Raw genomic sequence first — 19,613 nt, 5'->3', positions numbered from 1 at the left:
TATTTAGTTCCACATTCGTTTTGTATTGTTAAATTTAATTACGTTATAGCTAAATCTTCCTTAAAAATAATGCAAAAAAAATTTTGTCTCAATGTAGCTCCACAGCCCCATCTCCTTACTAAAGCTAATAATTTTTATTTCCTGTTCTGATTAAATAGAGAAATTTGATTATAATTGGTGGATTATTTGACTTGATGATTTCTTCTCAAGGTTACCAAAAAGATTTTCCTAAATTACAACATCAAATGACAGTTGTGTTTAATTTATTTAATTGTTTAATTGTAGGCAATGTGATATATTAATTAGCAGAGAATATTATGTGTAACCAATGCCAACAAAGAATGAAATAGTAAAACCTTAGACATTCTTGAACATGATCCTCTATAAATTATTTAGAATTCAACATTAGAAGCTTCCCTTAATTTTAACAATCCCCCGACATTTTAATAGAAGTTGTGAGATCATTTTTGTGGAGGCGTTGGACTTTGTATTTGAAATATTATTCATGCTCCACACTGTGGATTCTTGGATGGTTTCCCAGGTGAATAATATCACTGTAGATATTTATATCTTTAAGTCATAGACATTGTTTAAATAGAAAGATGAGGATCTTTTGGCATGATTTAGAAGGAACTGAGTAATGACAATTTATAGATCAAATGATCTCAATGATTAGAGTGACTAACGAAGCGTCTATTGATTAATTCATTCTGAAGTTGATGACAATCAATAGATAAAAATACTTATTAAAGTTGTGACATATATATATATATATATATATAGATCTCTCACCACAATTGTCACGAATCCATAAATACATTGGGGGAAAAACAGACAATTTTTTCCTAAAAATAAATTACACGTCGATCCTCAAAATGTATGCCAAGTGAGATGTTTTGGTTTTTATTAAAATCTTTGGCACTCACTATCATCACAGCTGATTTTTTAGATGATCTCTAGTACGCTTGCGATCCCCTCATGATCTTCGGTAAAATTTCCCCTAAATACGATCTTTTCCGATTTCACCATTTTGCAGGGGAAATACGAATGAAATTTCGATCACACGATTCTCGATCGGAAAATTTGTAGATTTTTCCTCAAGTTGTCATCCCTGATGGCGTTTTTGGCAAAGAAAATGAAAATACTGTTCGTATCCATGGCAACAATGTTTTGTATACAATACAAACCATAATATTTTGTATTTAGAATACAGGAATAAATATTAACAGACATATAGAACTTGTGCCAAGTTTCAATACATTAATCTTTATTAAATAACATACGTTTTGTCAATTCATTGAAATACAGAGTAGGTATGTCAGACATACAAAGCTTAGTGAATGAATACAAAAAAGAGAGTTTTACTCTTTGCAATACACAATAATATATTTTAGGCAGATTGGCTTTTCCTCTATTATTTTCGGTAGCCCCACTTATTTCCCGGGACAAGTAGATCGGCACTTGTTGTTACGGAGCCCAGCTGATTGGTTGCAGTACAGGAGTATGTTCCAGCATCCTCTGCAAAATACGAAATACAATTTTAGGAATTATTTTATACATAATTTTGTGAAAGGTGTCACATTTTTTTTCTTTTTAGTTTTTAGTATTTTAATAATAATAATAATATCGTTTAGAAATTTTCACAAATGATCTAAAAAAAACCACCATATTAGGGGGAAGTGGGGCACATTTGGAAGTGGGTCACATTTGAAATTGGTATTTTTCATCTATTTAATTAAAATTGAGCCTTATCGTGATATAATTTAGCTGCATATTGAGAAGCTGAAACACATTTTGATATGGCTCAGTTCGACTTAAACACATGAGAAAAATCTACATTTTAGTGGTACCCCACTTTCAAAGGTGCCCCACTTCCCCCTAAATTGAATTGCATTGAAAACAAGCGTTGCTACAGAGGTCTAAAAAGTCTTAAAAATTGATTGCATTTTAAGTATCAGAAAAGTATTCGAAAACGATTTTTTCGTGTACGCAGGAGTCCAAATGGTTTGTGATATACAGACCTAAAGTCTTTATAAACTAAGCCAACCTTAGGAAGATAATTACACTGTGCAACGGCAAAAAATGTTTTTCCAAATAAGCGGTATTTTCGGGTTCATTGGTGTCTCGCGAGTACATGTCCCGAAAAAAGTTATGGTCCATAACGTCTGGTTTCTGAGCTAGATTAAGATGAAAATCTTTAAGAAATTGGTTAGAAATATTTTGTGAAATTTGCTTTATCTCAAAAAATGGTACATCCTAGGATGATGGTATCAAAGAATGCCTCAAAGATGTATAGAGCAGGACTAAAGTAAAATATTCCAGGACCGAACCATATCCCTATCTCTTTGCTGTATCTTACGTGAAATTCTATAAAAGTAAGAACCTAGATTCCCCTATGTCAGAAATGTGTTAGATAGTTTATTGCAAAGAAAGGTAAACTATTAGTTATTATAATTTTATATTGATAAGATATGAGATAAAATATTGAATTTTGTGAGAAAAGTCTGTTGTTCATAAGTAATTCAAATGCATTATTTCTGGATAACGGTAAGTTTTATGATCCTATGATATTCAGCAGAATATTTTTGTAAACGATGCAAGTCGTCCTGTGAATCCTTATAATGGATTTGAAGGATATTTAGAGATTTATGGGGAAAATCTGGAACATTTCAAGGAAAATGGGGAGATAGGGATATGGTTCGTTCCTGGAATATCTTCCTTGAGTCCTGCTCTACACACCCTTGAGTAATTCTTTGATACCATCATCTTAGGATGTACCATTTTTGAGATAAAGCAAATTTCATGAAATATTTCTAACCAATTTCTTAAAGATTTTCATCTTAATCTAGCTCAGAAACCAGACGTTATGGACCATAACTTTCTTCGGGACATGTGCTCGGGAGACACCAAGGAACCCGAAAAAACCAGTTATTTTAAATCACACGGAAAAAGTTTTCATTTTGATGCACAGTGTTATAAATTTAAAATATTTCCTGAATATTAAACTTTTAATACCCATAATAGTAACCAAAAATTAAATATTATGTGAAAAGAAATCCATTTGATAGATTCTTTCTAATAAACATTCCCTTACACCTTTCATTTTTGGTGACAAAGAAACCTAATAATTTGAGTTAAAGATTTAGTATTAAAATTGAAAATTCCAATGCTGATTTAAGGACTAATGATGCTTTGATCTATGTCAATCTAGCCTTAAAATGTTCCGTATTTAAAGGTTTTAAAAGGTTTTGCCGATAAGCTTTAAATTTGGCGTTTTTATTTCAGATTCGGAATTTTATAGTTTATAATATTTAAGTTTAAATATTTAAAGAAATTTAATACTATAAAATTAAAGATCTGTATCGGTGAATACAAATTAACGAAAAAAGATCGGTTTAAAAATTAACGCTCAGAAGTTTCTATCGCAATTGGGGAGATTGTCCTTTATTTTAAGCGTTAAGTTCAGGACAAAAATTTGAAGTAAGAGAATCACATTGAGGGAGACATGCATTAACCCTTCAATTTCTTATCACGCAAGATATATTTAGAAAATTTAAACTTAAAATTAATTTTGAAAGGCAAATACTCCATTGGATTCTAAATGGCTGTCAAAATTGCCATTTAAGATTTAGAAGCTTTCGGGAACTGGTTCAAACATCCAGTTTGAAATCCGAGTTCAGGCCTTAACTTGTAAAATTTTGATATAGATGAGTATTTTGGCAGAATTCTCATTTAGATTGTTACTTATAATGGGAAGCCTTTGTGAACGAGGTTGAACGTCTAGCGTAAAGGTTATCTAAGGCCGGCTTCAGACCTAAGATTTTTTAGGCCAGTTCCCGGTGATCTCAAAATTCAAAATAGCAACCAATTTAATTGGGTTTTCATAATATAATGTTTCAGTTGCCGATATTGTCCAATCTTAAGTGATAATTTTCCAAAAAAATTTGGATTGAAAAGAAATTAGAAGAGTTAAGCCATATGGCTAAATGTGCTATCACACTTGCGCATTAAAATTTTAATATGATTCACATTAATTGTCGCTGATGAGAGTCCAAATGTGTAATTTGTGTGTTTGAATCGTTTTATATTCAAAATTTGATCTATTTGTTGATAAAAACATAGACTTGGCCAGCAAAATTTGATATAGATTGATTTATAGCATTAATGCGTAAAAAAAGCGATTTTCTCTTTAATTTTTTAATGTGAAAAATATTTATGCTTTAGGTAAATTTAAACTGATTTTTGCACGCCAAGTCCACTTCTTTATCAATAAATAGAAAAATCCAAAATATTCAGTGACTCAAGGTCACAAATAACATATTTGGACGCTCACAAGCGACAATTAATGTGAATGACATTAAAATTTTAATGTGCAAGTGTGATAACGCCGTATGCCTTAGGTCTGAAAACCTGTATAAGGGTCTGCAAAGATTTCAGTATCAACAGAAGAAACGACTTAGTGAAAAATTGATAGAAATATGGTTTATAATCATTTTAATTCTTATAATTAGGCAATTCCATTTCTCAAATAACTGTAGAGCATAAACAGAATCTAACCAGACTTAATTTTAGCTGGGTATGTATTCTGAGATGGTGAGTTTTTCACGTGAGAAATTCACGGCTCTGAGAGATCACCTTTAGTAAGCATTTTGTCAAGCTTTCGACAAAACTTTCATGTGAATTCGTAGATAATGTAAGTGTTTCACGTGACATTTTTGTGAAAGTTTAACCAAACCCTTACAGGAAACGATCTAAAAACCGTGAGTCTCTCACGTGAAAAACTCACGCATCTCAGAATTCATACCCTGGTCACTGTTTATTTATGAAGCTAATATTCAGTCATTTTAGAGAAGTGTAAGCTCTCAGATTAAGGGGAAATGGCTTGAAGTATAAGTTTGATAATATTCTCATAATTTTTGGGTTATTATCGGAATACCACCGAATTGACTAGACTGTAACCAGTTCTACCTAATTATTTTCGTAAATTTATCTTCTGATCTCTTCGTTTAGAAAGGAGAATCTGTGGATATTATTAGTGTAAATGATTGAATATCTACTTGGAATTCTGCCAAAAGATATTTCTTTTGAAGACAGTGAGATGAACCTTGTAAAGCTAAGCTCATGTTTCTATTACGTAGATTACGTAGTCATCGTAAACTTGAAAGTGATATCTCGAACCATTTTTCTTATTACAATACAGCAGAATTTCATTTTAAATTGTTAATTTGTCAAGTTATGACAAAAGATTTACCTGTAAATGCATGAGGAATTGTAAGACGACAAACTCCATTGCGGAATTCAATGTGATGCTTCAAACTTCTTCCAATCATGACGCCATTCTTCGACCAAATCACATCCGGATGAGGTTCACATTGAATGATGCACTCGAATCTCGCAGTTTGTCCTGCAACAACAGCGATGTCCTTTAGAGGCTGTTGAAAAACGAGAAAGAATCTTCTTGAAGATATATAGATATTTTTGATAATTATATTATGCAACAAACCGTTATAATTGAGGGTGGCTTCTTGGGCTTATCTTCTCGTGAGTAATTTACAGGTGTTTGGGTTCTCTGGCTCATATCCCGTTGACGCTCTGTAACATTTGTAAAATATTTTACAGTGAACTGAAGTAATGAAATGTTTCTGAGTTTTATTTTAATTCTTCCATTGACCAAATTACTTACATTTAGACATTGATGATGCATGCAAATGAATCCATGTGATGAGTGTAATGCAAAGAAGTGGGAATCACAGATATGACAAAAATAAAACCAAAAAAAAACACACTTTGGGATGAAGGATAACTTTTCCATGAGAGAACATAATGCTTAGAGTGTGACAAATTGATAATTATGACCTTTGATAATTAGTTATACGAGAAAAAAATCATAAAAAAAGCTTAGAGGAGTTTTCGCAAAGAAAATTAAAACACAAAATCCAAACAACACCAAAACACATTCTACCTTTGGTATATGGGGCGCCTGTGGACGCCATTGGCTGATGAATTTGATCGATATTGATGTTAATTGGTAGGCTATAGCGCTTGTTAGGACCCCAATTTGTTCCAGTCCCATTGGACATAGCCGATGGGGTATGGGTACGTTCATGAAGAACTGGCAATTCAATATCTCCAGTTCGTTGGATTTGATGTCCCTTCCTATCAGTGCTCATGCTACTTCCGCCTACAAATTTTTTACCTTCACCCGGAAACAGGATCCCGAACTCATAACCAAAATCATATTTGAAATAAATCAGGCCAGTGTCGGGGTCAATATGTTTCGTTCCTTAAAACATTGACAATAAAGTTTGTGTCAGTGACAGTTTTATGGGTTTTATGCTCATCGTAGGCAAAGTTGATGATAAATATAGATTCAAATAATAAAACAGAAGATGAGTATGAATGAAAAAAAAACTATATAACTTTCATTCATTGGCATTCCAAGACCAATTTGTGTACCAATTGAAATTGTGCGTCAGAATTTCCTGGACAGAATTTTGCCTTAAAACAAAATGCAAGTATAATTTTTATCCTTTAACCTTTTTAACTTTGATTTTTTAAAGTTAACTTCTAACCTTGTCCGGGAGTTTTTGACGCTTTACTGAATGAATGGAGAATAGGTTAAAAATCAAACGGAAAAATGAAAGAAAGAGGTAAGCTTAAAAATAATAATTTTCAAAAAAAATCCAAATGAAAACAATCATTCAAAAAAATGTTAAAATAGAGAATTAATATTGAGACTTACCATATTGAGAAATTCGAGATTCTTCACGATATGCTTGTGGTTCGTTGTCTATGCTCGTTGTCTTCTTGAGAATTGGCTTTTGGGTAGCTGTTGGACGATTTATGTCCGAAGAAATATCTCTCATAAATTGACTGGCCTTAGATTTAAGAGAACTTCCCATATCTTTCATCCTGACATAGGGATACCCATAGTCATTTGCCGTTCCACTTTGTCGAATATGTGTGTCATCCTGAGTCCTGCTACTATATTGACGTGTCTTCTTTGTAGAGTAACGATCAAGTGTTTGGGTCTTGTACTCATTAGATAGTCCTGCTGCAGAATACTGCGGCATTAGCGGTGGCTGAGTATCAAATTCCATTGGAGTAAGCACCCTTTCAGTTGGATAGGATCTTGGACAACTGGCAGACCTAGTGGAGTGCGGTGGAGCCACACGTCGATACTGTGGCTCATCCGAATCCAAAGGATTTGGTGTCCATAGAGGACGAATTCTTGCTGAATCTACTTCACTCTCATAGTCACTTTCCCGGAAGTCACCCTTTACAAATTTCGTTGGTGTTGGCGGAAGTGACACTCTAGGTCTGGGAGAAGTATCTCCGTTAGTTGGGGCATATGGAAATGGTTCCAAATGCTGTTCAAAATCACTCTTTTTCTGCCCACCATCGAATTTGATTACTCTTGTGGTCTGATTCATATTAACAACTCGACGGCTGGTTTCTGTATGTTCTCGCATATGCATCGTGTTACTCGTCTCAGTTGCAATAGTATTATGGACGGGTGTACCTAAGGAGAAGAACTTGTCTAAGAAAGGGACAGATAATCCTAACCGGCTTATGTAGGTGAGATTCTTAACGTGAGCTAACTCGGAGTGCATGCAAATTCGATTTGGAGCTGAAGTTGGGAGACGCCATTCAGTTATCTTGAATCAAATTCGTGAAATTATACAAATTTTGTATTTAAACCAAAATATCAAGGATTTGGATGAACTGACAGAAAAGTGTTATATGGGTGAAATGTAGACCAGAATGTTCTCTATAATTTTCCCATAGAACATGATCTCATCGATTACTCAGAAGCCAAGATAAGCGAGGTTTTTTGTTTCTTAACTCGTTTTTTCATCCAGAGTTCCCCAAGTAGTCATTTGTTGAACTTCAACTATATCAAAGAATTGTTGTATTTTGTGGGAATTTCCATTTAAAACCATATTTTAAGTGTCTTGGTGGAGTAGAGGCAGTCAAATTGGCATCTGAGTGATTTCAAAGCGTTATTATTGGAAAAATCAATTTTTTCACACTTAAACGGCAAAATCGGAGTGATAGCGTAGTCTGAGTGGAAAATGATGTATGGACGAAATGTAGAGACAAATGTGCTCTACAATTATGTCGAAGTAATCATCAAAATCGGTTCAGCGACAGTCGAGATAATTGAGGTTATGTGATATTGAAATTGGTTTTTCGACTGTGGCGCCCCTGGTGTTGGTCCCACGAAGTTCAAATATTCTAGAAAGTTGTAGCATTTGGTGAGATCTTTCGTTTAAGCCCTCATTCATCAAAATCGGTCACATAGAACCGGAGATATGATTTTTTGAATTTCGTGAACTTTGACCCCTCATATCTCCGGTTCTATTGAAACCACAGCGCACATACGCACCATTTTGGAAACGTTCTAGACTGGGCTACAACATACTAAAATTTCATTAACTTGCACAATGCCGTTTTTGAGAAAAGTGACTTTGAATTTCGATGAATTTTGACGCTATCATAGCGCCACCTGTGGTGACTTTTTGAACTTCCATCTGAAAGTGCTCATTGAGACGAAACCAAAAAGGTAAAATTTAGGTCGCTATGTCAGTTAGAACCGGAGATAGAGGCCGGTCAATGTTCGAACTTTGACCCCTTATAGCTCGGGTCAGGGGTTTTAGATCGACTTAAGGTTTTTTTTGTTTGATAGGTATAATCAACGGCTACAACATACTAAAATTTCAGCCCGATGCACAATGGAATTTTTGAGTTATTTAACTTATAAGATTTAAAAATTTTCTTTTTAATAATAGCGCCTCTAGCGGTGGTTTTATGAACTTGCGATGTTAGAAGGGGAAGTGGCATTTCACGAGAGCTTTCCAAAAAGCCCTCACTTTTTAAATTCTGACAATTAGAACCGGAGTTATGGCCATTTTAAAATTTTTTTTTGGACCCTTATAGCTCGGGTCAGGGGGGTCGGGGGACCTTAAGTTTGGTATTGATGGAAAGCTCTAAGGCCCAGCTATAACATACTAAAATTTGAGCCCGCTCGATGCCATAGGGGCGGAGCTATTGAGAAAACAAAAAAAGAGGGGTCTTCAAAATGGCGGAAGGAGGGGTGGGGGGTGGGGGGTCAATGCACCAAGTTGCAATTTTCACCCGATATATAACCTTTGCCGAAAACCGCAAGTCGATATCTTTTTTAGTTTAGGAGCTATTAAGCTCCAAAGAGCGGCCGGCCGGCCGGCCGGGAACGTAAAATAGCCACATATATATTCGTGATCAGGAAGTGGCGAAACACATTTTGGCCAAGTTTGAGGTCGATCGGACGACATGAAATTTTGTTAGGATTATAGTAGGTGAGATTGTTAAGAATCTCACCTAATATTGCAAAATTTTATCGAATTTAAGTACTTCAATTAGGGAAAAATGTGCCAAATTTCGGTCACATTGAGTGTAATTTCGACCATGGAAATAAATTAATTAAAATTATGTTATGTTATCTTCGAGTAGTCAATGAATTCATTTTGCTTTAAAATATTTATTCATTTTAGGATGTATTAACACAAAGATCGTTAAATTTTAGATACAATTTGAATTTAAATTGCGTTGTAAAAACTCAGTGTGGAAAGAGTCTTACAAAAAATGTGGCAGATCGATTGTGTTTTTAGCAGGCTTGTGATTTGTGGTGAAGTGCAGAAGGTTTTCCTTCGGTGTTTTTTATGAAAATTGATTAGTTTTCATTAAAGATTGTTTCTGTTTATGTTAATAGTGAATCAATCTTTAAATTTCGTGTGAAATTTCCCAGCTGGATCCTGTATTTCGCGTAAAAAAGTATATACTTTGTGAGCGTCTCTCCGGTGAGGTAGTGTTGCCTATTCCGGCAACATCTTTTCCTTTCCTTAATTTATTATTCATTTTGTGTTTTTTTCGATTTCTGAGTTCTACAATGTCCAGAGAAAAAAAAACCATCGCTTTTATGAAAATGATGATGGAATGATGGATTGGAAGAGTTCAGGACGGGCAAATTGCTGCGGAAATCTGCGCGTAAATTTGAGATGCTACTCTTCAGGTCTTCAGGACAAATTACGCGGAAGATCTCAGGGCTTGTGGGTCATATAAACGTATAAAACTAAATATTAAACTCGTTCCGTTTGACGTTTTGAAATTTTCTATCCGTTGCGTCACAAAAGGTGGTCAGAAAAAAGGTGGTCAGAATTTCAGTCAAAGTGGCCGGAATACTACCCAAAGCAATGTCTATATTTTTATTAATTTTTCAATATTCTAGGAAGTAATTTAAAGAACACAAAGATGATAAACTAGTTTTCAAGGTTCCACACAACCTTCCCGAAAAGGAAGTAACAAAAAATATCAATATGAATTAAAAATATTGCATTTAAAACTTAGGCATTCCGTGCTTTTATATGCAATTCTGCCGAAATTTGACACACTTACCCTAATTCTTTTCTAAAGATTATTTTTCTGTAAAAATCCCACTCATTTATTACATAGAATACTCAAAAATTCTTTTTTTTCTTGCATATAAAACTCTGTTTAAATTATCAATGAACTACCAGGCGTCCCCATCGTACAGAATTTAAAATTTTGCTGACATAAAAGAAATTTAATTGCAAAAGATCATAAGGAAATACGAGTTCATCTTTTATCTTAATTTTGAACATAAATTGGAGTCCCTAGTGTTGATGAAATAACGTTTATGTGACATAAATTTGTCAATCACCAGGCGCCTCCATCTGAAACATTTTAATATTTTCTTAATTTAAAGGCAATTTAACTGCAGAAGTTCAGAATGAAAATGCAGTGGAGCTTAATCTGGCTTAATCATACATTTAAAACCAAAAATAATTTCTAAATGTTTTGAAAATAATGTTTTCTTGCAACAATTAGTGAAGCCACCAGGCGCCTCCATTTGAAATACCCTGAAATTTCTTGACTTGATAGGAATTTGATCGTCAAAATTCTGAAGGAAATTCAAGCTGATATTTTATCCTGAATTTAAATATGATTTTGAGCTCTTAATGTTGAGAAAATTATGTTTTTCTATAATAGTTAAATAAACCACCAGGCGCCTCCATCTCAAACACTTCAATATTTTCGTAATTTAAAGACAATTCAACTGCAGAAGTTCAGAATGAAAATGAAGTGGAGCTTAATCTGGCTTAATCCTACATTTAAAACCAAAAATAATTTATAAATGTTTAGAATATAATGTTTTCTTGCAATAATTAGTGAAGCCACCAGGCGCCTCCATTTGAAATACCCTGAAATTTTTAACTTGACAGGAATTTGATCGTAAAAGTTCAGAAGGAAATTCAAGCTGATATTTTATCCTAAATTTAAATATGATTTTGAGTTCTTAATGTTAAGAAAATTATGTTTTTCTATAATAGTTAGATAAGCCACCAGGCGCCTCCATCTGAAACATATTGATATTTACTTAATTAAAGGGAAATTTAACTGCGAAATGAGTGAAATTACAGTGGAGTTTCATCTCACGTCGAAACACAAAATAGAGTTCTAATAACGATTTAGAAAATATTGTTTTCTTTCAATAAAGAGAATATACCAGACGCCTCCATTTCAAACATTTGAAATTTCTCTACTTGGAAGGAATTTGATTGCGCAAATTCAGAAAGGAATTTAAGCTGTACTTTTATCTTCGATGTAGACGTGATTTTAAGTTACGTTTGATGACAAAAAGTAACGTTTGTAAGCAATGTAGTCAAACTACCAGGCGCCTCCGTATGAGACATTTTAATATTTTCTTGATTTCAGGGAAAATTAAATTGCGGAAATTCAGAATAGACACAGAGCAGAGTTTTATTTTGTATTCAACAGTATAATGAAGTTTGAAATATTTAGAAAAAATGTTTTCCTGCAATATATAATGAAACCACCAGGCGCCTCCATTTGAAATAATCCAAATATTTTCTGAATTAAGAGTACAGTACGACTCCAATTGAGTCAACACATTTGATTCTTATATACCTGCAATATTTTGAGTTATTAATTGTTGTTGTTACTATTTCACTCGTTAAATATTGTCTCTGATTCTTACTTAACAAAAATTTGTTTAAAAGTTTAGCATTTAAACCTGGAATTTTGCATAATTTCTCACGGTGTTTAAAATTTTCAGAGGTTGACTCCATCGGAGTCGTACTGTAGTTTGACTGCGAGAATTTAGAAGGAAATTCAATCTGATCTTTTGTCTTAGATTTAAACGTGATTATGAGTTTTGCTTGTTTTGAACAATATAAACCAATTACCAGGCGCCTCCATCTCAAAAAATTTGTTTTATTTTTTTAATTTAAAGGCAATTTAACTGCGAAAATTAAAATGGAAATTATAGTGGAGCTTTTGTTAGCACAGTTGCTAATCCAACCAATGATATGTGGAGAAAAAAATGTCTTTTTTCAATATATTTCCAAAACCACCAGGCGTCTCCATCTCAATAATATTAGTAATTCACATACATATTTTGAAGAAAATATGCTAATATTTAAGTTAATTTAAACTTTAGATTAATTCAATAATAATGTGTACCTGCTATTCCAGTGAAGTAGCGCGTTGAAGTCACTGGAGTTGGTTTGTGTACAAACGGTTGATGATGTTGTTTCGTTGTGTGGCTATAACTTGTCTCAGTCACACGATGTACTTTATCAATGGGCTCAAATTTAGGACGTGGAGTACCCTCAAATTGTGGTGGTCGGCGATCGAATTCAGAGGGAGGCGTAGGTGATCTTTGTCCATCGGAAATACACGAACGTCGTCCTGTGGGTGTCAAATTGACCCTCACTGGACGATATTGTGGTTCCGAATCTGAGTCTGTTGGACGCCAAATGGGCGCAATGCGTCCCTCATAATCACTCTCATAGTCACTCTCACGAAATTCACCCTTAATGAATTTCGAGGGACTCGGTGGTGGTGGAATTCGAGGGCGTTTCGCTTGAGGTGGATCAGCTTTAAATGGCAACGGTTCTAATTGGTTGTCATCCAAATATTTATACTGTGTCGTTGTCACTGATATATTCTTGATCAATGATGCTGTCGAGTATTCCTGTTTAATGAGACATGTGCAGAAAAATAGTCATGAATTATCTCAATGAAATTACATTTCAAATAACAAACATGCATAAAATTCACAAGAAATAAATGGATCTGTCCACTCAAAAAAAATATTTCAAGAATTATATAAAGACAAATCTGTCAGAAAAACAGGGCGACATAGGCCAAAATAGCTTTAATAATAAATTTTGAAAGTCAGCAATAAAGTTCATGGGAGCATTCCACTCGAGTCTTATCAAGAACCTATAATTTTTAAAGAGAAACATTATGAGGTCTTGTTTTGCTTTAGACATTTTTGCATTAACGTGCAATTTTAATAAATCTGCGAGACATGTCTCACGAATAAAATGTTAAACATTTTAATGAGAATTTTGGCCTATGTCGCATTTCAAGAACTCTTTACTCTCTTTCTCTGTCCAAAAGAAAATCAAGCATTACTTTACAATACCGTAAATTGTTTATACACCATATTTTACAGAAAGATGTATAAAAAGTAATAAGTTCCATTAAATAAATTTATTAGTTGATCATAATCATTGCTGAAAATATGATATTTAGTGTAAAAACTATATTTTTAAACGGATTTTTTTTGGAGCCATACACTATATTCTGTGAACGTATAAATATTTTTGGTCACTAACGGGTCAGTAAGAAATTTAATTTGATCAGTAAATAATTCAAAATAATCTGTTTATATTTTATTTCGATCTGTATATAATATAAAGTGAAAAATTCTTTGTCAAGAATATTAGGTGAGATTCTTAACAATCTCACCTACTATAATCCTAACAAAATTTCATGTCCTCCGATCGCGCTCAAACTTGGCCAAAATGTGTTTCGCCACTTCCTGATCACGAATATATGGGGGGCTAAGTTACGTTCCCGGCCGGCCGGCCGCTCTTTGGAGCTTAATAGCTCCTAAACTAAAAAAGATATCGACTTGCGGTTTTCGGCAAAGGTTAAATATCATATGAAAATTGCAACATGGTGCATTGACCCCCCACCCCCCACCCCTCCTTCCGCCATTTTGAAGACCCCCCTTTTTTTGTTTTCTCAATAGCTCCGGCCCTATGGCATCGAGCGGGCTCAAATTTTAGTATGTTATAGCTGGGCCTTAGAGCTTTCCATCAATACCAAACTTAAGGTCCCCCGACCCCCCTGACCCGAGCTATAAGGGTCCAAAAAAAAATTCTTAAAATGACCATAACTCCGGTTCTAATTGTCAGAATTTAAAAAATTAGGGCTTTTTGGAAAGCTCTCGTGAAATGCCACTTCCCCTTCTAACATCGCAAGTTCATAAAACCACCGCTAGGGGCGCTATTATTAAAAAGAAAATTTTTAAATCCTAAAAGTTAAATAACTCAAAAATTCCTTATGCAATCGGGCTGAAATTTTAGTATGTTGTAGCCGTTGATTATACCTATCAAACAAAAAAAACCTTAAGTCGATCCATAACCCCTGACCCGAGCTATAAGGGGTCAAAGTTCGAACATTGACCGGCCTCTATCTCCGGTTCTAATTAACATATCGACATAAATTTTACCTTTTTGGTTTCGTCTCGATGAGTACTTTCAGATGGAAGTTCAAAAAGTCACCACAGGTGGCGCTGTGATAGCGTCAAAATTCATCGAAATTCAAAGACATTTTTCTCAAAAACGGCATTGTGCAAGTTAATGAAATTTTAGTATGTTGTAGTCCGGTCTAGGACGTTTCCAAAATGGTGCGTATGTGCGCTGTGGTTTCAATAGAACCGGAGATATGAGGGGTCAAAGTTCACGAAATTCAAAAAATCATATCTTCGGTTCTATGTGACCGATTTTGATGAATGAGGGCTTAAACGAAAGATCTCACCAAGTGCTACAACTTTCTAGAATATTTGAACTTCGTGAGACCAACACCAGGGGCGCCACAGTCGAAAAACCAATTTCAATATCACATAACCTCAATTATCTCGACTGTCGCTAAACCGATTTTGATGATTACTTCGACAAAATTGTAGAGCACATTTGTCTCTACATTTCGTCCATACATCATTTTCCGGTCAGACTACGCTATCACTCCGATTTTGCCGTTTAAGTGTGAAAAAATTGATTTTTCCCATATTAACGCTTTGAAATCACTCAGATGCCAATTTGACTGCCTCTACTCCACCAAGACACCTAAAATAGGGTTTTAAATGGAAAGTCCCACAAAATACAACAATTCTTTGATATAGTTGAAGTTCAACAAATGACTACTTGGGGCACTCTGGATGAAAAAACGAGTTAAGAAACAAAAAACCTCGATTATCTTGGCTTCTAAGTAATCGATGAGATCATGTTCTATGGAAAAATTATAGAGAACATTCTGGTCTACATTTCACCCATATAACACTTTTCTGTCAGTTCATCCAAATCCTTGATATTTTGGTTTAAATACAAAATTTGTATAATTTCACGAATTTGATTCAAGATAACTGAATGGCGACTCACAATTTCAGCTCTAAATCGAATTTGCATGCATTTCGAGTTAGCTCACGTTAAGAATCTCACCTACATAAGCCGGTTAGGATTATCTGTCCCTTTCACTATTTTTTACGTTTATAAGATTTCCGTTTTATCTACATATTGAATGAATTTCTTTTTTTTAATGTTTGCTGCCAATTTTTGCCAAAATACTGCTCAATTTACCGGCAGCCATTAAGGTTTATAAAGTAATCTCCATATAATTGAGAGAATAAATTGATTACCTTAAAAACAACTATTTTTTCTTCGCAATATTTCTTTGTTATATACAGAGCCGGCCATAAAAATAGAATCACTCCTGAAAACTTGAGTTTTTTTTTTAACTTTTGTTAACTTTTTTTTGGTATGATTAAAAAATTTTACTTTAGAAATGTTAAAGTAATTCCCTTACGTCGACAAAGTACAGTACTGGCCGCCAAAGGTCTGTATTTTTACTCAGAATGCGTCAATACTGATGTTCTGCTGGGACAAAAAAAATAGAATCACTCTCATTTATAGTCATAAATTGAAATTCATTTCGAGTATTTCAAAATAATAAAATTTTAGTGCAATATCAATAGCTATTTAGTGTCTTGTCAATTAATTTTTCGAGTTTGGATAATGAAAACTATGAGAAATTGGATAAAATGTAGAACTATCTCGTTAGAAGCTCTATTAGATTTTTGAAAAAGCATGGAATGATTGTGAATATCATAGCTCTAACTTAGCTTCTAACTTAGCCAGAACTTACTTGAGGACATTTTCAACTTTATTTGTCCCATAGAATTCCTTGTGAAGAAATGCTAGATTGATTTTACTAAATTGACCAATTCGAACATCCTGAATTGTTGTTTACTCAATACCATTGGGACACGGAACCGATAGAAACCAAAATTTCGAGTACTATGCTTACGTAAACACTATATTGTGTTATGGATTACTGATTTTCGCAATTTACTGTGTGGTCAGCTATGATATTTACGATCATTCCATGCTTTCGTAGCCTCAAATATCTAATAGAACCTCTAATGAAAAAGTTCTACATTTTCTCCAATTTTTCAAAGTTTTCATTATCCAAACTCGAAAAATTAATTGACAAGACACTAAATAACTACTGATATTGCACGAAAATTTTATTATTTTGAAATACTTAAAATGAATTTCAATTTATTACTAAATGAAAGTGATTCTATTTTTTTTTTGTCCCAGCAGAACATCAGTATTGACGCATTCTGAGTAAAAATACAGACCCTTGGCAGCTAGTACTGTAATTTTTCGACGTAAAGCAATTAATTTAACTTTTCTAAAGTAAAATTTTTTAATCATTACTAGAGAAAAATTAACAAAAGTTAAAAAACTCAAGTTTTCAGGAGTGATTCTATTTTTATGACTGCCTTTGTATAAAAAACGCATCTAAAAGACTTAGTGGAGGTGGGGCTACTTTGAGTTGTGGGGCTACATTAATATATGATTTTGTCGCCTATTTCTATATATGAAGCTGGTCCTTGCAATTATTTTATTTAGTTCAACAAATAATTTCTCTATCCAAATTACATCATGTTAAAACCCAATTTCCTTTAAATATATGCGAAACAATCGTATAATAATCTAGCCCCATAGCTCAAAATAGTCCTTGTTCCCCTTATGGCCTCTACACATTGGGAGAAATTTTTGTCAAAAATTGCTTTTTTGAAGGAAATTCCCTGCGGTGTTGTAGGTGGAAACGTTAAATTTCTGTCAAAAACGCAGTTTTTGACGAAAATTGCTACCAATGTGTAGACACCTTTACAGAAAAATGTCCTCAAGCAAAAAATAAGTCACGCCCCCAAAGTTTGCTGAATGTTCAAATGCATTTAACCTCTTTTAACTTTTTTTATCGTGACCTTTGTGATGAGTTAAAAAAATTATTAGGGGAAAGTGCCCATGCTTTGCACGGTCCCAAGCTTCATAATGACTAAATTTTTCCTATGTTTCTGAACAAATGTGACTCCGCAATATATTTTAAAAACAGGACACTTTCCCTAGTTTTTGAAAATATGGGTGCTATGAGTCACATTTATTGAAAAACCTAGGAAAAATGTGGTCATTATAAAGCTTGGGACCGTGCAAAGCAGGGGCACTTTCTGAATTTGTCTTAATTTTTAAATTACTCACTTTTTATCATTCTGTAAAATATGCGAATTAAAAAGATCGGTATGGTAAAGGAATCTTGAAAATCATGCTGTTAAAAATTTGGAATAAATCTGCACAAAAAGGAAAAAAAAACAAAAAGGATTTCACACGAAAAACTGCAAAAAAAATGAGATGAAAAATGTGTTTTGTCTCTAAGTTTCACATAAAGCTATTTTGCAAACATCCATCGAACCAATCGCACCTTCAGATCAGTTCCAGATGATTCTTGGGTTCTATCATGCTTATGATTGTGATGCCTATAGTGTTTGGTTTGGGAAGCATTGGGGACAAATTGAGTGTCGTGGTGAGATATCTTTGTGCTATGATATTCCTCTGTATCAGCCATATAGCCACTTGGAAGTGTTATAGGTTTGCCCTCTGTAATCGTCTGCCTCAATGGCACTACAGGTTGATCAACATTGAATTTCTGGGCAGGATCTCTGGGAAATTTCGGTGCTTCAACATGCCTGAATTCAGTTGTTTTTGACCATGGTAAAGAGTCAAAATCACTAGAATACTCAGCCTCACTCACGTCACTCTTGAGACATGTAGGAACTTGGGGTGGTGGGATTAATGGGGCATAGTCACGGGGTGGTAGGGTTGGTGGCAGGGATTTTTCACGCTTGGGTGGTGGAACAATTCTCACGCCTCCTGGTGGAACACGTGTCGGTTCTGATTCGATTTTCTTCTCCAAACTCTCTTCCAATGTCTCCACCAGTGATTTCTTACGTGCAAATGTGGGCTTTGGAGCATAACACACCTCAGGTGGTGATCCTGGTTCTAAGTGAATATCATGAAAGATCTCATGAACTGACTTTGGACGTTCTGTCTTCTCCGATACTTGACGCACCAATTGTGGTGCAACAAGATCCGGAACCTCCTTTATTCTCTCTTCAAAGACTTTCTTTGCCGAATTTATCGAGTATTTCTTACAGAGATCTTCTACTTCTCTATGCTCTGGTGCCGGATGCAGTGTACCAATATGGGATTCTTTGGTACTGACAAAAGAGTAACTCTGCTGCTCACTACTCTTCTTAACTTCATTCACATCAGAGATGAAGGTATCATGGGACTTAGGAGAAGCCCATAATTTTTCCATTGCTACTCCTTCTGCAGATGGACGAGGAGATACACTTCCAGGCTCCTCGGTCCTGGACATTTGAGGAAAGACCCTGACACCGCCTGAAGGTGATTCTGTCTCCTTGTGAACAGACTCCAAGCGTTTGATACGATCTGAAATATTCTCTCGCTTTACTTGATCAGCTTTTGGCATGAAGCCAATTTCCGGTGCTGGGCCCGGTTCCAGATTCAACGATCTCAGCTCACTCGACAGCTTATCATCGAATTGTGGCTGAGTGATGAGTGGTGCTGGTGACATTTTTATATCACTGAATTTTGTGTATTTATCCTCAGCAAATGTCACAGGTTCACTCTGAATTTTGTGTTCAAAGAATTCCAAAGCGGATTTCTTCGTGATTGACTGTGTCTGTATGGTACTTTCTTCCTCATGGGAGGGTTTAGGTGGTACCTGAGGAGGGGTCTGAGTAGCATCACTCTTTGTGTGCATTTTATCAGTATTTGTGGCAGATGAGCGCACTTCCGCTTGATCTGACATAGTTGCCTCATGACGAACTGGTGTCACGAGGGTTTGGGTATTCTGGGAAAAGGTGAGAGGTGGCAAATCCGGAAATGACACTTTGTGCTCCATTCGCATTGTAGCCTCAGTTGTTCGTCTTGTTTCCGTGAGAATTGTCGATTCTTCTGATCCATGCATATCCGTCTCTGTATGAGATACTGTATGTGCGGAATGAGAAGAGCCCGGTGCTCTAATAATAGCTGAACTCTCTTCCGACCCCTTAATAAATATATACATACATATAACATGATGAAAAG

General features: G+C 34.7%; 1 protein-coding gene across 1 annotated transcript in view; it reads right to left on the bottom strand.

The window, feature by feature from the left end:
* Positions 1-19,613, bottom strand: part of LOC129801038 (titin-like) — a 257,548-nt gene that overhangs the window by 160,301 nt on the left and 77,634 nt on the right. Inside the window, exons 24-30 of the mRNA XM_055845796.1 lie at positions 17,923-19,575; positions 12,544-13,057; positions 6,743-7,522; positions 5,963-6,283; positions 5,504-5,592; positions 5,252-5,432; positions 1,417-1,518 (exon numbers count right to left, since the gene is read on the bottom strand). Coding sequence (XP_055701771.1) covers positions 1,417-1,518; positions 5,252-5,432; positions 5,504-5,592; positions 5,963-6,283; positions 6,743-7,522; positions 12,544-13,057; positions 17,923-19,575 — 3,640 coding nt within the window. The remainder of the gene's footprint in view (positions 1-1,416; positions 1,519-5,251; positions 5,433-5,503; positions 5,593-5,962; positions 6,284-6,742; positions 7,523-12,543; positions 13,058-17,922; positions 19,576-19,613) is intronic.

Source organism: Phlebotomus papatasi, chromosome 2, assembly GCF_024763615.1.
Source record: "Phlebotomus papatasi isolate M1 chromosome 2, Ppap_2.1, whole genome shotgun sequence".
Classification (NCBI taxonomy): Eukaryota; Metazoa; Arthropoda; class Insecta; order Diptera; family Psychodidae; genus Phlebotomus; species Phlebotomus papatasi.
The sequence above is the reverse complement of the archived record's forward strand: the minus strand, read 5'-3'. Positions and strand labels throughout refer to the sequence as shown.